The 19640-nt window shown below is 39.0% G+C and overlaps 1 protein-coding gene across 2 annotated transcripts in view; it reads left to right on the top strand.

Annotated features, from left to right (window-relative positions):
- The first annotated feature begins 722 nt into the window (after positions 1-722).
- MCU (mitochondrial calcium uniporter) overlaps positions 723-19640 on the top strand; it is a 188504-nt gene continuing 169586 nt past the window's right edge. For both annotated transcript variants that reach the window (XM_070226993.1, XM_005602459.3), the window contains exon 1: positions 723-2107. In XM_070226993.1, the coding sequence (XP_070083094.1) occupies positions 1961-2107 (147 nt within the window). In that variant the 5' untranslated portion in view covers positions 723-1960. The remainder of the gene's footprint in view (positions 2108-19640) is intronic.

Raw genomic sequence — 19640 nt, forward strand, 5'->3', positions numbered from 1 at the left:
CTGTGAAGAGATAATTGACATTTGTTTAGATTAATTTCCTGCCCTGGATTATCAGAACTCAGTTTAGTCAGTAGATCTTCAAATCACACAGCCTACCTGTGGTGCATCAGTGGTTTCATCTCAGTAAACAAAAGATGACATATTTTGGCAAATAGATAAGAAGAAAGCTTTTGGTAATCCCTCCAGTTTCATGTTTATGCACTTAAAAAAGCCTCTACGTATTGTGGTTCTTTTGCAAATGCACAGAATTAAATCTCAGTGTTGTAGGATGAACTTCTAATTTTCATACGTGGATAAATAGAGGACAGGCAATTCCAGTAGAACTTTTAAAGTGTAAAATGGAGATGGAGGGCACAATCCTGTTTCATAGCCAGATTTGGCAAAGGCACAGAAGATAAAAACAAAACTAAAATCCACGGTAACCCTAGTAAGAAGGTGTGAAGGGACCAGAGAGAAGGGGAAATGTCACGGCATGGGTAAATGCATAATATGCAGATGGGATAAATATAGATGAGTGGAAAATGATTGTAAGTGAACTTGCTCCAGGAATGTCACAGATTTCCAACTAGGGAGATTAGTGTGTACAGCTGTTGAATGGGGGCGGGGGCGCGCATCTTACTCCTGAGCTCTCAGGTTCCACTGTTGGGCAATAAATGCCTTTTGGGTGAGTAGCATGATAGTCTCACCTGGGGAAGCCAATCATTTTACTGTTCTAGGGTGGGGAGGAAGGATTAAACAAACTAAAAGCTCCACTTCATTATTTAGCCCTTCTCGGCCAAAAAAGTACCATTTCAGTCAAACTTTAAAGGATGTTGTTAGAACAAGTGACACAATAAAGTCATCTGTGTTTTGTGTTTGTTGCTTGTTTTAACTTTGTCAGCTAAGGCTACACTACAAAGATGTTTTCCAAAATTTAGGATAATACTTTTATTTGCTTACCAAATTGTTTCCCTGCTCCAGATTTTAAAAGGAGGTGAGAATTAACCAGCTCATAATAATAAGCAGACAGCAAAGAAATCCTCTTCTAAGGAAATTCAGGAACTCCAAATCTCCCTTCTTTCCCAGTCTTTCATGAGCTCTCCTTATAAGCTTGAGGAAAAAAGTATTTCCCAAGAGAAAATGATCAAGAGTTATTTTAAAGTATATTCTAACGGCTGGTTTAGCTAAACTATGAACATTCAATAAAATAACCTTTACATGATTTTTACTATATTATCAACATCTTCTGTTTCTATAGTAAGTGCACACAAGGTCAAAGATGGTAAGAAAATAGAGAGTGTTGCTTCTGGTGAGTGTAAGAATATCAATAAAAAGGTGCGGTAAAAATGAGTTGAGTATTTGAAATGTATACAGGTCTGTTAAATTCACTCTGATGGCATGTACTCATTCTGGTACTTTGATATGATAATCATTCTACCTCTCCTATACTATTCTACATATCACAGTGCTTAGATCACTCCATAATGTAGGGTTAATTTCAGCACATCCAAATACCATCAGTTATGAATGATAACTCTGGGCGTGTCGTTGAGAGTTCCAGCGTACCTCGTTTATGATTATTAATTTGCTGTCTATTTTGCCAACTTAGAACACTCACGAAGTACAAAGCTTTGCACAAATATCTATTTTTCCAGTTACCCGTATCGAAGCTCTATCCTTGGCGAAGATTAGCCGAAATCGAATATCCATCTGTGTTCCTGCTATTCTGAGGGTCTCGGGTGCCAATTACCGGTTCCCTAGAATTTGCCCGTAATTGACTACGTCCCACAATAGGTAACTCTGGAAGTGACAGGCAGCCTCAAGTGTGGGTCTCCCGCCTATCGATTGGGCTTTGCAGGAAGCCCCACCTCATCAACTCAGTTAAGGGCGGCAGTTGGTCCGGCGCCGGTGAGTGGCGGGTCTTAGCTCCGCCCCGGCCGTCCGCTGCGCTGCCTGGGTCGGCGCCGTTTCCAGTTGAGAGATGGCGGCCGCCGCAGGTAGATCGCTCCTGCTGCTCCTCTCTTCCCGGGGCGGCGGCGGGGGCGCGGGCGGCTGCGGAGCGCTGACTGCCGGCTGCTTCCCCGGGCTGGGCGTCAGCCGCCACCGGCAGCAGCAGCAGCACCGGACGGTGAGCGAGCGCGCCCGGCGGCTCCGGGGAGGGCGGGGCGGCGCTGGCTTGGGGAGCCCCGGGCCGGCAGGCCGCCGGGCAGCGGGCGAGTTACCTCAACTCGCGGCCGCTCCCGAGGTTGCCAGGCGCCGGGGAGCGGCCGTGCCCTTCAGGCGCCTGCGGCGGCGACCAGGAAGAGAGGGAGGGCGGAGGAAGCCGAGAGGAGGAGGACGAGGAGGAGGAGGAGGAGGGGCGACGGCGGGGATGTTCCCGCAGCACCGGGGACACCAGGGCGGGGAAGGGACGGGACTTGAACCTCTCACTGACCCGCCCCCCATCTCAGTCCCTCCTTCTTAACAGCTCTGCCCCATTGCTTCCGAACTGAGCCCCATGCAAGTTGTCCCCTTTCTCTCCTCCTCCGAGCGGGTTGGGGTGTCCTGAGTTGCCGCGGCTGCCTTTGTATGTGTCAGGAGAGTGGCAGTGCCATGCTGCTGGCAACTGTCCGCTGAGAGGAACCCAGGACCCCAGCGGGGCCGCTCCTTCGTCCTCTCTTAGCCCCCTGCCAACGAGCGAGAAGGAAAATCAAACTTTATCCCCCTCTGTGACTTCCTGCGTGTGTGGGCATGGGGAACAGCTCCTTTGCAATGGATGCTGCATTGCTCCAGGAAGCAAGCTCCATCCCCTCAGGTCCTTAAAGGTCCTTGGTGGTCCTTTTGGAGGGCTAGTTTATAAGCTTGTTCACGCGTGCCTGAAAAAGGAAGGGTGGGCAGCAGGCAGAGGGAAAGCAGATGTGACAAGTTGTTCTCAGAGGCGGGGATTTGGTGGTTGTCTTAACCAGTTATTGCTGGATTTCATTGGCTGGCAACGAACGGGAGTTTCTATTTGAACAGCCGGGGCGGGGGGCGGGGGGCGAGGGGAGGTGTTCTGATTTCTTTTTTCAATTGCAAGAGATCAACTTGGCATGGAATTCTAAACCTAACAAGTCAGCAGGTTCTCTTCCCTTAGACTTTCTAGACCCATACATGTTGGTCTCTGGCCAACTCTGAGAGAAAGAGTGTTGATTCTGTTTCCTAGGGCTAAGTTGTATAGTGTGGTAATGAGAGAATCACAGCAGACAGCCTGATAGGAGAAACAAGTCCCATCAGCTCCCAATAAATACTTCCACCTGTCTTGCTCTGGTCACAAATCTCTTGAGAGGAAACTGAACTGGAGATTTTCAGAGAGTATACCCCAAGAAGAATGACAGCATAAAATTAAGTGTCTGAAAGAGCTATGAAAAGAACTAATGCTCTATAAATGTAAGATGGTATTGTTACTATTAGTCATAGGTATGGACCCTATCCTTGTGAGAAAATTATACTTCTTCATATTGGGCATACTGACATATTGCTTTGCTGAAGCTTTTGGATGAGAGCCGAGCTTTTCCACAGTTCAATTTAGATTTGCATGTTTTATAGCCTCCAGTTATGTGTTTTGTTCTTTTTAAAAAATAAGGCCACCTCCAAATCTAATTGCATTGCCCTTTCCCTCAAACTGTTTAAAGACTTCCCAAGTTGTCTTTGTTTCTGTATTTTGATAAGCTATCTTCTGACTTTGCACAGTTAGTTTGTAAGACTATTTGGGTGTGGTATTCGTTTGGCATTTTTAAATTTGTGTCTTGTATATTTTCCACTATGAGAATCTGTCAGGCTGTGAGTGTCTTCCCTGTGTGGGTACTTCATGAAAGTGTTCTGTGCTATTCTGAGGTGGGTAAAAGTGATGTGCTGAATTTGTAACTGAAAGCACAATTAAAATGAAGTGTTATTTCTGAAGGGCAGAAGTGTTATCATAGGAATGGTGACTTGTAAATGCACTTAGAATTGTAGGATTTTGAAGAAACTTGTGCCTGATTGTAAACTGATGTTTGTCTTTTTCTGTTGAAGCCATCATGTGTACAGCTGTCTCCATTCTTTGATTCCTCACAAGACTCACTTTGAAAGGTATCTCTTAGAGATTTAACTCTTGGCATTTTATGCCTGAAATTGAGGTCCAGAAAGGGGAGAGACTTGGTCAAGGTTACACAGCTGATATGTAACAGTTTTGGGACTCCCACCCACCCCAGATAGCGTCTCCCTTGCTGTGATCTTTATAAAGTGCAGTTGCCCCTTCACATCTCTTTCCTCCTTTATAGAAGTACTGTCTATAGTATTAGGAAAGCGTTAGTATTTCAAAACCCCTTGAATGGAAATTCTCCTTTAAGTAGATGCTGATTTGAGACACATGCATTAGGCAAACATGGGAACAAACAACTTGCTCTTCTACAGGTCCCTGAGAGACTCTGAGGTTGAATCCTGCATAGGAGACATCCTGTGTATGTGCAGCAGATGGCACTCTGCATTGGACTAGATCACAAGTCCGGCTTGTGCCACTTTTGTTCTGTTATAGTAGGAATGGTAAATTAGAACCAGGGGGGCATGACCAATTACAGTACTGGTTAATTTTTTGCTCGAGAGGCATGTTTTTTGAAATCCATCTTTTCCATGTTTTGAGAATGAGTCCAAAGCAATACAGAAGTTCAGCTAATTGGGAACTGAAGTTCAGCTACATGTGGTTGCAAAGTTATAAACATACTCCTCCCCTGGCCCCCCGCTTAAAACATCATTCAACTGAGTAAATAGGGGTAGAGGTGCAGGGGCTCATTCAATATTTTTAGCACCATCTAGTGTAATTTTTCCCTTCTTGTGTGAAGAACCTGTTATTGCTTCTCAGCTTGTGACTGTGAGACTGATGTAAAATGTTTGTTGCATGCCTTTCTGTGTGGTTAGTGAAGGTGGCTGCTATTTTCAAGGATGATTCTTTGAGGGGGAACTGCCTTTCATTGTGAGCTGAATAACTCCCGTGCTAAATCAGACTGTCTCTTCTCTGATTATGACAGCCTGACTATTGGCATTTCCTGGTGGTCAACGGCTATGCTGACTTACTAAATCTCTTGCTTAAGTCTTTCATTGTACTGTTATAGTTTGTGGCTGTCCTTCTCTACTTTACACGTTGTAGTTCTTTGGCAGCGATGTAATTTCAGTTTAACCTGAATGTTTTAAGAGGTTACATTGCCTGACACAAAGGCAAGTCCCAGTTCTTTAATTGGGTTTCTCATGGTCTGGTCCAGTCTTACTTTGCCAGATCCACTCCAGCACAAATACTCTACTGTACTTAAGCCAATGTCCCATATATTCATACTAAACATTTATGTAGTTCTTGTAGCTGAGTTTCAGTTTTGATCACTCCTCTAACCTCTAAAGTCCATTTTAGGTTAGAGGCTATGACCTATGCCTCTGCTTTGCATCGAACATCCTCTCTTTATGGATGGGGAAACAGACCTAATGGGAACTGAGGAAAGTGACTTGTTAGGTTATGTTTGTGGTTAACGACATCTGGGATTAAAATTCTTTCAAATGGAGGTGGATTCAAGGAGAAATCCTAGTCTGAATCTTAATTTGTGTGATTCCTGTCTCTTAATCCCTTTTCATTGTTCCATTCTGTCTTCTCCGAATTCTGATAGGATTTATTATTTTTAAGACACAGATTGACTTGTTGTGTTGTCTAAATGTTCATTTGTGGGCATCTTATCTTACTGGAGAGATAAGACAAAGATTGTGTATCTTATTACCTTTGTGGGTCTAATAGAGCCTGGCACAGTGCTAGGTACATAGGTGATACTCAGACAAACATTAATTGAATAATCAACCTATTATCTGCTTGCCAGTAGAAAGATACACTCCTTTTCCCCCTCTGGTTTGACCTGTTAAATGGCCTGTTGCTCAGGTAGCCACATTTGGGTAATTGCTTTAAGTTTGGTTTTGCCAGTCCTGTCTTTGGTTGTTATTACACTTCTTTGTGGTGGACTGATGGAGAGAGTGGGTACTGTTGGATTAGCTCTACAGTGGTACTAGCTTTCTGTCCAAAGACAGCAAAAGTATGATAAATACCCAGATTATTAGAAATACAAGTTTGAATCAGATTCTAGATTTGTAGTTTTAGTCTACTATAGTATTAAGATTTTGAGGGTTCTGGATAAATATGTTTAGAGCAGACTTTTTTTTTTCGGTAACTAAAAGCTTATTCATATTTGAATAAAATGAAAAGATTAAAGAATGACAAAAAGGATCTCTGTAATTCATTTTTTTCTTCACTTACGATATAACACTTACTTTCCAAACTAGATTTTCAGAAGTCTTAAAAAAAATTTTTTTTATTGAGATCATAATAGTATATAACATTGCGAAATTTCAGTTGTACATTATTGTTTGTCAGTCACCATATATATGTGCCCCTTTACCCCTTATGCCCACCTCCCAGCCCCCTTCCCCTCTGTTAACCACTAATCTGTTCTCTTTGTTCATGTGTTTATCTTCCACATATGAGTGAAATCATACAGTGTTTGTCTTTCTCTGTCTGGCTTATTTCACTTAACATAATGCCCTCAAGGTCCATCCATGTTGTTGCAAATGGGATGATTTTGTCTTCTTTTATGGCTGAGTAGTATTCCATTGTATATGTAAATATACCACATCTTCTTTATCCATTCATCAGTTGTTGAGCACGTGGGTTGCTTCCACATCTTGGCTATTGGGAATAATGCAGAGCAGACTTGTTTTTAAGGAAACAACTATCCGTTTGTTTATCTTAAAATCTTGCTTATTTTGAAACCCATAAAATATTCGAATGAGTAAATTTGGATTTATTCAACAAATTCTGATTATTTGAGCTTTACTAAGTCCCAAGAAGCTCTATTTTATGCTTCATGGAACCCTACTCCAAGAGGAAATCGAAATAGAAAATGCAACATTAAGAATAATGTACGTCAAAGACAATAAATTGAATATAAATTATAATTTGGTTTTGGGACTTCCCCATGTTTGAAGTTGAAATCAAGGAGTGGTCATGGCCTTCTGCAATAGCACTTCATTGATTCAGCACTTAGTTATCTGAATAACTGCTGAGATGTTGTTTTTATTTCTTTTTATATTCTAGCTTTGCACCCCTGTGCATTTACTTAAAAACTACACAATTTTGTTTTTGTGTGTGTGATTAAGGGCAAGATTACCTTTGTGTTTTTTTGAGGAAGATTAGCCCTGAGCCAACAACTGCCTCCAATCGTCCTTTTTGCTAAGGAAGATTGGCCCTGAGCTAACATCTGTGCCCATCTTCCTCTACTTTATATGTGGGATGCCTGCCACATCATGGCTAAGATTACCTTTTAAGATCCTGAGATAGCCACTCAGTACAGGGGAATACTCTATTCTTTATGTGGCTGACTAATACCATACCTTGGCTCAGGGATATTTTAGAATTATTGGAATAACTTATTAGGAAAACTAAGATGTTACCATGGAAGATGTATACTTAAAAGAATCCTGGAATTTAGAGGTTGAGAAGACCTTAGGTTAAGGAAATAAGAGTGCAAGAACAATCAAATGGCTTTTTCCTTAGTAGCCCAGCAAGTTACTACACAGCTGAAAATGGCTCACATATCTGCTGATTTTCCCATTCAATTCTTTTTCTACTAAATTACATAATTCTTTGTTTCATTTTTTAAACAGTTAAGCTGAGACTGGATTTAAAAAGTGAATTGGGGTCAAATTCCTCTAGTAAATACCTAAACTCAAACTCTCTCTTGAATAATTACTCCCTGATTTAGATAAGCTTGATGACACCTGTTAAAAAACCTGCCCTCTGCAGGTTGTGCAAAAAGGAAAACAGTCCATTTATTTAGTTCACTGCACTTTGTTAAATGTTTGCAGTGAGACAACCTGTATAAAAATGAAAGTTGACTTCAAGCAAAGAAATTTTAATAAGTTTAGTGAATTATTAACCCATAAACTTTACAGGTTTGAATCTTTTCTATTGATAAAAATATAACTTACTAAATTACATCACCAACTGGGTTTAATAGCATGATAAAACTGAGCTTTTTTAATGCAGTTCTAGAATAATTGGATAAAATGACATTGCACTTTGACATCTCTCTTAAAAATGAGTCTTTTCCAAAGGTTCTTTAATGATGTTAATAGTATTTATTAACCTAGAAGAGAGGGATGTTTACCTTTTATGGTTTGTTACTAAAGTTTCCAGTTTTTATGTGTTTTTTCTTACTATTTGTTGTCTACTTTATTGTTTGGGGAGGAGCACTTGTAATAATCACCAGAAAATTGCTGAGGAGCTCATTAGGTGTATGAGGCTGCCCAGAGGATGGGCTCAAGTGTACAGTCTTAAACCATACTACCTCATAGGTTACAAGATCCTTTAAACTTCCTTTTTGCCTTCTAAGACAGGCCTACTTTGTAGTTCTTACTTATTTCTAGTAAGTGGAGCTACAGGATGTTTAAGAGTATTAATATCTACTTTAAACTTTAGAGAAAGTTAATGCAACTGATAATTTGTCAAATAATGGGAGAGCAAATAAGTTAGCTTGAACTACCTGACTTGTATAAATAGAGGAGTAGATATAGAAGAAATCATCCAAGATCTGAGGACAATTGTGTTACCTCATTTAACTCTCACCATAACTGCATGAGAGGTATTATTATCCCAGTTTTATAGATGAGGAATTTGAGGATGAGATAGATTCACTTCTTCTTAAGTGTCATAAACTGTTTTAATGCTAGGGCTGCAAAGATGGATGAGACAGTATTTTGGAGCTGAGATTTAAGCCTCGGTTTGGCTAGAAATAAACCTATACCATGCTAAGTGTTAGTGTGGGTCCTCCTTCCCTTCATCTTCTTTTCCTTTAGCCATGTTTCTTTCTCAAGCAACTACGGCAGTTTTCTTCAAGGGATCTCACTATCCTTCCCCACTGACTACATTTTTTAAATCGCTTTCTCTACCCTCCTCTCCAGGTATTAGCTGATAAGGGTCTAAGGTATTGCTTCCTAGGGATTTTTGTGATTTAGTTTAGTATTCTAAAAAGTCCCACACAGTAGACCTGGTAATTATTGAGTGATGCTTCTATATCAGGCAGTTTTATAACGTTGTCTGTAGTGTACTCCATAATAACGCTGCAGGCAAACTACTACCCCCATTGTACAGATGAGAGAACGAAGACCTAGAAAGGTTAAGTTTAGAGTCATTCAGAAAATGTCAAACTCCTACTCTTTGTGAGATGCTGTGCTGGGAAAGACAGATGCCTCTGAGGTGGTCCTAAGAGTTCATAGTGTGGCCAGGAGACATTGACAAACAAGACTATAACTGGCTGTGCTTTTTTTTTTTCCTATGGAGGTTCAGTGGCAGCACTTAGACCTACATGAGAGAGTTGGGGAAGGCTTCACAGGAGAGGCCTTGCATAAGCTGAAATACGAGGAAATACAATGTGTAGGGAACTGGAAAAGTAAGGTCCACATTCCAGGCAGCACCAAGATCTGACGTGACAATATGAGGTAGTAAGCTGTATTTGAAAAACAGCCAGTAGTTTGTTACAACTGGAGTATGGGCAAGAATAGCTGGAGATGGGGCTGAACAGTAATAATGATAGCAATAATAATTAATATTTATCAAGTTCACCATGTGCCAAGCAGTTTACATAGATAATCTCACTTAATTCTTGTAATATCCTATGAGTAGATACTGTTTTTATCCTCATTTTACAGATAGTGAAACTGGGTTACCTCCAGATTGGTTAAGTGATTTGCCCAAGATCACAGCTGGTAAGTGACACACAACTGGTAAATGACTTGCCCAGGATCACAAAGCTAGCAAGTGACATACCTGATGTATAAACCCAAGCAGACTGACTTCAAAGCCTGCCTCTTAACCACTGTGCCATGGCGAGGGAGTCAGACTGTGAATCGACTTGTAAGGGGGTTGAAATTTTACTATGGTGGTTAGTGGTTTTCTTTAAACTCAACTCGCGGTAGAAATACATTTTATATCATGACCTAGCATGCCCATGTATGGGTAAAACTAAGAAAAGTTTCATGGAACAATATTTTTACTATGTATGAGGCGTACATATTTTCCTTTCTGTTTTGCCAAAGAAGTACTGGTTGGGACCCACTTAAATTGATTCTACAATTTAAGCCACAGTTTGGAAAAATACTACTGGTCAATAGGTGAGCCTTTGAAGAATTTCAAGTAAGGGAATCGCATGATCAGGTTTGTGCTTTTAGGTAGGTCATGTTGGCAGCAACGTGAAGGTCAAATTGGAGAGGATGGTACCAGAAAGGCAGAGAGACCATTAAGGGGCATCTTTTTTTTTTTTTTTTATAGCTGAGGAGGATTCACTGTCAGCTAATATCCATGCCAGTCTTCCGCTCTTTTGTATGTGGATCACCACCACAACATTGCCACCAAGTGGTGTATGTCTGCACCTGGGAACTGAACCCAGGCCACTGAAGCAGAGTGTGCTGAATTTAACCACTAGGCCCTGGGGCCGGAGTAAGGGGCATTTTAATGGACCAGGCAAAAGATGCCTGAACTAGAACAATAGCATTGGGGATAGAGAAAAAGGAATAGAGAGAATGGAGATTTAGGAAGTAGAATTGATAGAACTTGGTGATTGGATGTAACCTATCATTCACCTAGTACCAGGTAGAAAGGCAATTCAGTTCAAGGCTTGTCTGACTATTACTCAGGCACTGAAACTTTGTTTATTGACCCTCTTCGTGTGTTTCTTTTTATAGTCATGTTAACTATGCTTCTTTGTTGTCTTTTCTATGCCTCCATTTGTATATATAAAAATGTGCTGACCTGGTTTAATTGTTTTTAAATGATTTTTAAGTTTATGTATCAAATCAGATGCCTGCCTCCCCTCTTCTCTCTCATACCATCAGAATCTGGAATATTTGCACAGCAGTATGAAAAAATGCATATAGCATGATGAGCACTCAGCAAATCTTTGTTTGGAAGAGTATGTTCTGTGTATTATACTCTTCCAAAGCAAAACCTCTTAACATTATGTTCATTAGTTAGAGGAATACTTTTGAGTAATTTTCTTTGACTTTATTTTCTTTAACTTTTCATTTTCGTAATATTTGATTCCCTTTAGGGAATATTGAGCATTGTATGTATCATGGTCTTTATCTTTTTTAAAAAAATCAAATAAACTAGCCATTCCTAATCATGAAAACACATATTCTTCAATCTTCTAGGTATTATAATACAAAAGTAAGTTATAAGTAATTTAAGAAATGGACACAATGCATCCACCTGGCAAGTACTTGGAGCAGGTGGGGAAGCGGGGACGGTGAAGGACTGGGTATGCAGGAAAGAGAAAGGAACTATTTGAAAGAGGTGCTGCCAGCTCTAGATTGCCTACGTATATATATTTCCAAAGATGACAGATTTTTGGAGGTGTTTATTTTGGAATTAGTCTCCTATATTTCCATTCGTCCCCACTGTATCCTGTATCTTGCACTGCCAGGATTCTGCTAGCTGCCATGAAGCAGGGCTGTGGCGAGTGGCCAAGTGTGATGAAAACCTATTTTTCATTTTAAAACAGAGTATAGATGTCAGAATACTTTAAAGAAGTGTTTAAAGATAGATTGAATGGAGTGGAAGAAATAGTAAAAACCTAATGAGAAGATTGAGAGTTTTTGGTTTCCCTTTGATAGAATTACATTCCTTTTGTAAACAGGAGAATACCAGATTATATCTGTCTCTGTCATTTTGTCTTTCTTGCCCTTCTTTCCCTGATCCTTGAGTGACAGTGCTAGAAGCTGCTGAATAGACAAATGAGTTTTCTGATCGTGACGAGGTGGTAGTGATTTTTTAATTTTCATTTTTGAGGGGATTCCAAGGGTATACTCTGTGTGAATGTCTCATTATATGTATGCATGTTCATAATTCAGTTTTGTTTCTTTATTTCATTCTTGTTTTAACCCCAAAGAAAATGAAATCTTTCTTTTTTTTTCATTTCCAGCACTGGCTTAAGCTTCAAAACAAAATGTTATCTAAGCACAGTTGAGATGGTAAAACAGAATTGTAGTATAATGTATTATAGAACTTGGGAATGTTCATTTATTAAATGGAGAATTGAATTGCAGTCAGTACTTTCTTTAGTTTTAATATCTCGTTCTGCATTGGTGTTTGATTCAGAATGAAATCAAGTATATAACTGGGCCAAGTGCCACAAAGTCAGGTGAGCTTTAAATATATAATGGCTTTCTTTTTAATGATTGCTAGAGCTTTTTGCAGTAAAAGGGGGAAAATGAAAGGGAACTATAATAGATTTCTTCCCTGAAACAAATATTCTTGGTAAGATTAAAAGTAGAGACAAGCTGAGGCTCTGAGTTATGGATCCAAAGGTCACCTCACAGCCAGCATCAGAAAGTAGCAGCACTCCTGCAAGAAAAGACAGAAGACAACTACTGGTGAGCAGGCTTTCAAAGAAGCTCACTTGGAAAGGCCATCCCATCACCAGGGTGGTTTTTTGGGGCAGGGGGTCCTTCATGAGGAAATTACATTGTGTTCAGTCCAACATACAAGGGCAAAATTCTTTTTAAATTATGAAGTATATCATGTCTATAAAAACAAGTAGAATAATGTATTTTCTTTAGCTTGAGAAATTAAATACTACAGCTATAATTCTTGCCCCAAGTATCCTTCCTCAGTCCTATTTTTGCCCTCTCTCCCAAAAAGTAACATTCTTTTCACGTTGGTATTTACCACTCCCATGTGTGTTTATGCTTTTGATATCTATCAGTCAACCCTATTTAGTATTGTAAGCATGTTTTAAACCTTGTTTAGAAGATATTGCACTGTATGTACCCTTATGTAATTTCTTCTTTTTGCTTAATTCTTTAAAAAACATTTATGTAGTTCATACATGTGCTTCTGGTTCATTCATTTTTAACTACTTTGTGATGTTTCACTTTCTGTTCCACATATTTAACCATTCTCTTGTGACTGAAAGTCTCTTGAGCTGAACATTTTAGGGGGACAGGAAAGAGGAATATATTATGTCATTTTTAAAGTTAGACTAGGAATGTTGTTTTGACTTTGAAAAAAAGCCAGTTTCCTTTTTTGGTGTGGAATGTCCTCCTTTATTGTATTCCTGGGAAAACCCTTTGCATTCCCAAGTGGAGGTGGAGAAGAGTAATGTTTCGTTACACAGATGAACATGTCCTGTGCAAAGTGCAGAATAGCATCTGCTGTAGTATAGTGAGCTCTTGACAGATTGAGCTGCCTCAGCAAAAGCTTGGTTTACATTATTAAAATTCTAAGATTTTTTCTTTTTTTTTGAGGAAGATTAGCCCTGAGCTAACTGTTGCCAATCTTCCTCTTTTCACTGAGGAAGACTGGCCCCGAGCTAACATCCATGCCCATCTTCCTCTACTTTATATGTGGGACACCTACCACAGCATGGTATGCCAAGTGGTGCCATGTCCACACCTGGGATCCGAACTGGCAAACCCTGGGCCCCCAAAGCAGAACGTGGGCACTTAACTGCTGCGCCACCAGGCCGGCCCAAAATTCTAAGATGTTTCAAGCGCAGACTAGCTATGGATGGAAACTTGTTGGTATTTATTCATTGTTTCTTTTCTGTGTTTGGAATAATTTGCAATTTGGGACTATCTGCTTTATTTTATAAAAGGATATGTGCCTTATATGGTAAAAAAAAAAACCTGTTCTTGAATTGTATCATGGTTTTATGGAGCAAAGGAAAGACGAGTTCTGTGAATGAGGGGAGGTACTTCTTTTTGAGGCAGATGGTGTGAAACTTATTTGTGTCACTAATAAGTTTCATATGTGTACTTGCCAGTGTATATTCTTACTTTGTGGTCATAATTTTAAAAAGGAAATCTCTGGGCCAGCCCTGGTGGCTTAGTGGTTAAGTTCAGTGCACTCCACTTCAGAGTCCCAGGTTCAGTTCCTGGGCGTGGACCTACACCACTGTCTTAGCGGCCATGCTGTGCTGGTGGCCCACATACTAAAAAACAGAGGAAGATTCGCACAGATGTTAGCTCAGGGAGAATCTTCCTCAGCAAAAAAAGAAGGGAAAAAAAAAAGCCAGAACCATGGAACCATGAATGACAGCCCCTTTAGTTAACTTACTTCTTCTTTGTTTGGTTATTTGGAAAGAGAAAAAAGAAAAAGAAAAAAGGTAATCTCTGATAAGTATTTTTTTCTTCCTAGTTTCATGTAGTTTTCTTTTATTTGCAACATCTTTAATAATGGTTTGAAAAATTTTGAGAATACACAGTACAGAGCTTTATTCAGGTTGTCCCTCCAAATGATTTGCTATAGTGCATTAACCAGAAATGCTGCAGCAGCAAGGGAAACACTAATAAATGGGATGTTTTCCAGGGACTGTAGCTAAAGCAGGGCAAACAGAAGCCAAAATTAAGAAGAAAATGTGAGTTAGGCACCCAAGATGTAGTCTGGCCAGATATGCTATTGACAGTGAATATCCCATTCTAATTAAATTAATTGAAGCCTGGGCAATGTGAATCACCAGACTGTCTGTTAAAAAAGTGACCGAACTTTAAGCATATTAATTAGAGTTAGGAGATTGTTCAAGAATAGTCTTTTCTCTAAAACTTATTTAGAATGAAAAATTATCTTTGATTTTTCTTCTTAGCTTGTGGTGCCTCAAGAATGATTAAACTCAACTGCCTGTTTGTTTCTTCTATTGTGGTTCTGAGGGAAAGGGTGCTGAACAGACCATAAAAGAAGAGATTTTTTTTTTTTGGTAGGAATGATTAGATAGGAGGAGAGAGGTTATTGCTAGTTAAGAGTGATTTTTATTTTTTTCACTGTTGTTGCCAATCTTGCAAATCACACCCATTTTTTTACCCATGAATAGTGTAGGTGTGGGGAGAGGAGTAGTGGTATGTGAACAGGCTTTTTAAAATTGTTATTGTTATTATTTTTGAAGTCTGATTTAATTTGCCAAGAGTCAAGCATTTTGAAACAGAACTCCTAATCCCCAGAGAGTTGTGTGGGAGGCAAGTGAATCGGATCTTTTTTTAGTGCACCAAGATTTCTAAGTTTTGTAAACTTATTTCTGAAACTAGTGAAGTTTCCTGAATGAACCTGGATATCCTGAGACTTCTATTGCCAGGGTCCCCTTAAGTTTTTAAAGATATTTCTTATTTCTTCATTGTTTATTAGGGTTCTGTTTTTTAAATGCTGGAAGCATAGAGATGGGGTGAAAACAAATTTCCCTTCTTTAAAACTATTTCTAGAAGTATTGATTTATGAGTTGTTGCTTCAGATTCTCTATTTTTACATCCATATGAGCTTGCCATGTGGTTATCAAAGATTGAATACTTTCTTTCTCTGAAAAAAATATATATTTCAGAGTTTCTCATAACCAATCCAGATTTATTCTAGGTCATAACTTATATTCTTTTAAAAGTGCCCTCTTGTCTTAAGCATCACTGTAATAACTAGCAGCTAAGAATGACCAAACAAGATCTTTTCAGAGTTTCTTTTCTTTTTTGGCATTATATGCTGAGGCACCCATGTCAGCAGGCTCAGGAGGGCCTTTACCTTTGACTTTGACTTGACTTTTGTCTATTCTTTTAGGTCTTTCACGACCATTCCTACAGTGGTTGGCAAGATATCGTTTCCACCTCACTCTCCATGTACCATGCCAGTGACATCTTAGCTGCTAGAGTGTGGAGCTGGCCTGTGGGAGTCAAGTAAGTGCCTTTTTTACTATTTGGCATGGTTTTTGCTTACTTTGCAAAGCCATGCAGAGGAATTTCTTAAGATTAGTTTTTAAAAAGGCACTTGCTTGATCCTTGTGGGCCGGCTCTTTGCTCCAGCCTGCTATTGAACACCTGGTAGCTAACATGGAGCTGAATTTAGCAAGGTGGCTGACTATTGCAGAATGGAACATTTTTACTAGGATAGACTTTAAGGGATGATAGATCTGATCTTGGCCTGATTAGACCATTTATATTGATGAGCAATCTCTGTCCCATCCCAGAATCAATCAGAACTATATTAACCCAAAGAGTTAGGTACTCCGGCCTCCTGGAAATTTAACAGGTTATGAATGGCAGAGGGTCTGCTGGTATAAACCAGCTGGATTGCATGGAAACACAACAGCTCTCCCAGGAAGGCCAATGACGTTTCCCAGGAAACCTTGACATTTATCTGAATTAATTTAGCTTAATGTATGGAAGAAATGATGGTTGGTGTTAGAGAGGTTTGGGTTTCTGTATTTATTGCTAAAGTTGCTAAAACCTGGTATTTTACTTTTGCAGGTCACCTTGTAAATTTTGCCTATATAAATTAACACATCCCCTGTTATGTCGTAACAATTATGTAAGGGAGAGTGTTTTCCTGCTCTGTCTTAGGTATTGGTGATGTGACCTGTTCACACAGGGGAAACTTGAACATTCTCAGGTATGTGAAGTCATGATTCATAAGCATTTTCTCCCTGCAAACAAAACACAGTTTATTTCTGTGTGAACTCATGATGTAGTTTTATAAAATCAGTTTTACCAGTCGATTTTTCTGCCCCTGAGACTGTAGAACAGGGATTAGCAAACTACAGCCAAGACCACTGCTTGTTTTTGTAAATAAAGTTTTATTGGAACACAGATAGACCCATAATTTACATATTGTCTACGGTTGCTTTTGCACTATGACAACAGAGTTAAGTTGTTGTGACAGACCATATGGGCCACACAGCCTAAAATATCTGGCTCTTTAAGAAAAAGTTTGCCAGCTCCTGCTGTAGCAAAACCAAACTTCAAGTTGCATTTAGATATAAACTTGCTAGAACCACAGTTGAATTCAAATAGTCTTCTAAAGAGAAAGGCAAGACCTGTGTCATAATGCTGACTAGCAAGTAAATATTTTCGATATATATAGTGGTAGAATTACTAATACAAGGTTAATGAAGTGGAAAGTTATGATGGCAGTCCAACTTCTTTATCTTTTCTTTCACTCATCATATTCTCTCTTTCCACCTGCCTCAGTAGGTGTAAACGTTCATTCAGTGGCAGGATGTTATTTATCTTTCTAGACACTCTAAAGGTTTTATAGAACAGATGAGGATATAAGATTTAACTAGGATATCTGGCATAGCCAAGTGGTAACTAAAGGACCTCTTCATTCATGGAACAAATATTAGAGTTAAAATGGACTTGAGATCATGGAAATTGGGGACTGGAAATGTTCAAGCATCACAGAGCAGATTAGCTGTAGAACTGAAACTAGACGCTAGATCTCCTGCCTCTTTGCCCAGCGTTCCTTCCACTAGGTCTCATACCATATTAGGGCTACTTGTTTTCGCTACTAGCTGTAAGGCACAGTCTGTTTCTTTTCCTTTATTACCCCTGAAGTAAAAGCAAAGACTCAGTGATTTAAACCACAAAGATACGATATATTGGAGAATTGACCTTACCTGGAATTTGGATGCTTTTATTTTATTGTTTGAAGATAACTGGGGGGTTGATTCTTTATGAATCATTAGGTGCTTATAGTGTATACTCAAAAAGGGTTAGATTAATTGGGATAAAAAAGGAAGTTTGAGCCTTGTTCATAATTTTGTAGCTAGGAGCAAAACCAAAATTGATATAGATAGAATGCTCACCTCATATATCTGTGTGTCTAGGCCCATAGATGGAAGGAATGTGTGTGTGTGTGTTTGCATGCGTGGGTGTCTAACAGCTCTTAAAGTGCATTTGGATTGCGTTCTGAGAGGAGTTTAGCAGGTGTATTACAATCTGCAGATTATGTTGCAGAGTTTTAAATGGATTTTTAAAAATAAATTTTATTTTAAAACAGTTTTGGGTTTACAGGAAAATGGCAAAAATAGTATACAGAATTCCCATATATACCCGCTCCCTGTTTCCTCTATTAACATTTTACATTAGAATGGTACATTTGTTACAATTAATGTACCAATACTGATACAGTATTATTAACTAAAGTCTATGCTTGATTCAGATTCCCTTAGTTTTTGCCTAATGTTCTTTCTCTGTTCCAGGATTAAGTGAATTTTTATTAGCATGTTCACTGATGTAGAAAGCATTTATATGACCACCTGAAGGTTAGGCTAGTTCTGAAATCCATTTCAATTTCCAGGAGCATGATTTAAATGAGTACAGGCTTAACTTCTGCAGAGTTCTGACTCATAACATCTATATTCTGTAACATGTCAAGAAAGTGATTACTTTACCTTATTTATAGTAATGGCTCTTCAATTGTTTGTTTTTAAATTTTTGGCATCATCAGTTTCAGAAAGGACAAGACAAACTTTCTTACTTCTGTTATCGTTGTGTGCTAAATTGCTGGTGAAAACATTCTCAAGTAAATTGCCTTCTTTGGAAGCAATGTGGATCAACTGTGCTGTTGCAATATGTTTACCCTCCTGAAAGCAGTTTTAGAAGTCCGCACCTTCTGATGAATCATTAATCATTCAAATTTCTCTATAAAGACCTTAAAATATTTCTTCCTTAAAAATTCATTAGTTATTTACTAAAGTTGAGCACATGCATGCTATATGACTCAGCAGTTCCATCCCTAGATTTACACACAACAGAATTGTGTATATATACTCACCAGAAGAGATAGACAGAAATGTTCATAGCAGGACTAATTATAATAGTCCAAGCTGGAATTTTCCAATTGCCTGTCAGCAGTATAATAGGTAAATACGTTTCTGGCATAATCACACAATGAATATTTTTAAACAGTGATCAGAATGAACAAACTACAGCTACATATAATAATGTATGAATCTCACAAATATGTTGAGCAAAAGAAGCCAGAAACTAAAGTGTGCATGCTCTGTGACTCCTTTACACAAATTTCAAAACAGGTAAAACTAATCTGTGGTTTCAGAAGTCAGGAGATTGATTATCTTTGTTGGGGCTTGGGGAAAGTTTTCGCAGTGGGGTATGAAGTGGCCTTCTGGGGTGCTAGTAATGTTCTGTTTTTTGTTTTGGGTACTGGGTACATGCGTGTGTTCACTTTGTGAAAATTTACCAGTTGTATGTATTTTTCTGTATTCATGTTATTCTTCAAAGGAAAATATACAAAAAGTATTAGCATTTCTGGAAAACACACAGACGTAAAATTCACTGCTAACATCTAAGGGTTACATGAAGAACAAACAACAAATTAACCTTATATCTTAGAATATTTAGTATCTGAATTATAGGATTATCAAAATGTCATTGTGTTACTGGAGCTATTACTGTCTTATTTGTATTATAAGATGCATAAAGTAGGTGGTGTTAATGGCTGCTTTTTATTGTAACCAGGTTTTTGGGTTGCCTCAGAAAAGGCATCCTTTTCCTTTCTGTCTGTATTAAGTAGAGTCACCAGGTCATAACATCTGTTCATTCTTTTCTTATAGCAAAGACTGATAAGCCAAGCAGTTGTGACTTGGGTATATCAGTGTGATAATATATGCTGGAATTTCTCCTTTCCACTGATTATCTTTGTTAGATCGATGAGTGAGCTTCAGTCTTTTATCTCTGTATATTCTACATGTTCGTTTGGCTTTCAAGGCATCACTTCAAACCTAAGCAGATGGGGCCGGCCCTGTGGCCTAGTGGTTAAGTTCACATATCCACTTCAGTGGCCCAGGGTTTCACTGGTTCACATTGTGGGC

This window comes from Equus caballus, chromosome 1, assembly GCF_041296265.1.
Source record: "Equus caballus isolate H_3958 breed thoroughbred chromosome 1, TB-T2T, whole genome shotgun sequence".
Taxonomy (NCBI): Eukaryota; Metazoa; Chordata; class Mammalia; order Perissodactyla; family Equidae; genus Equus; species Equus caballus.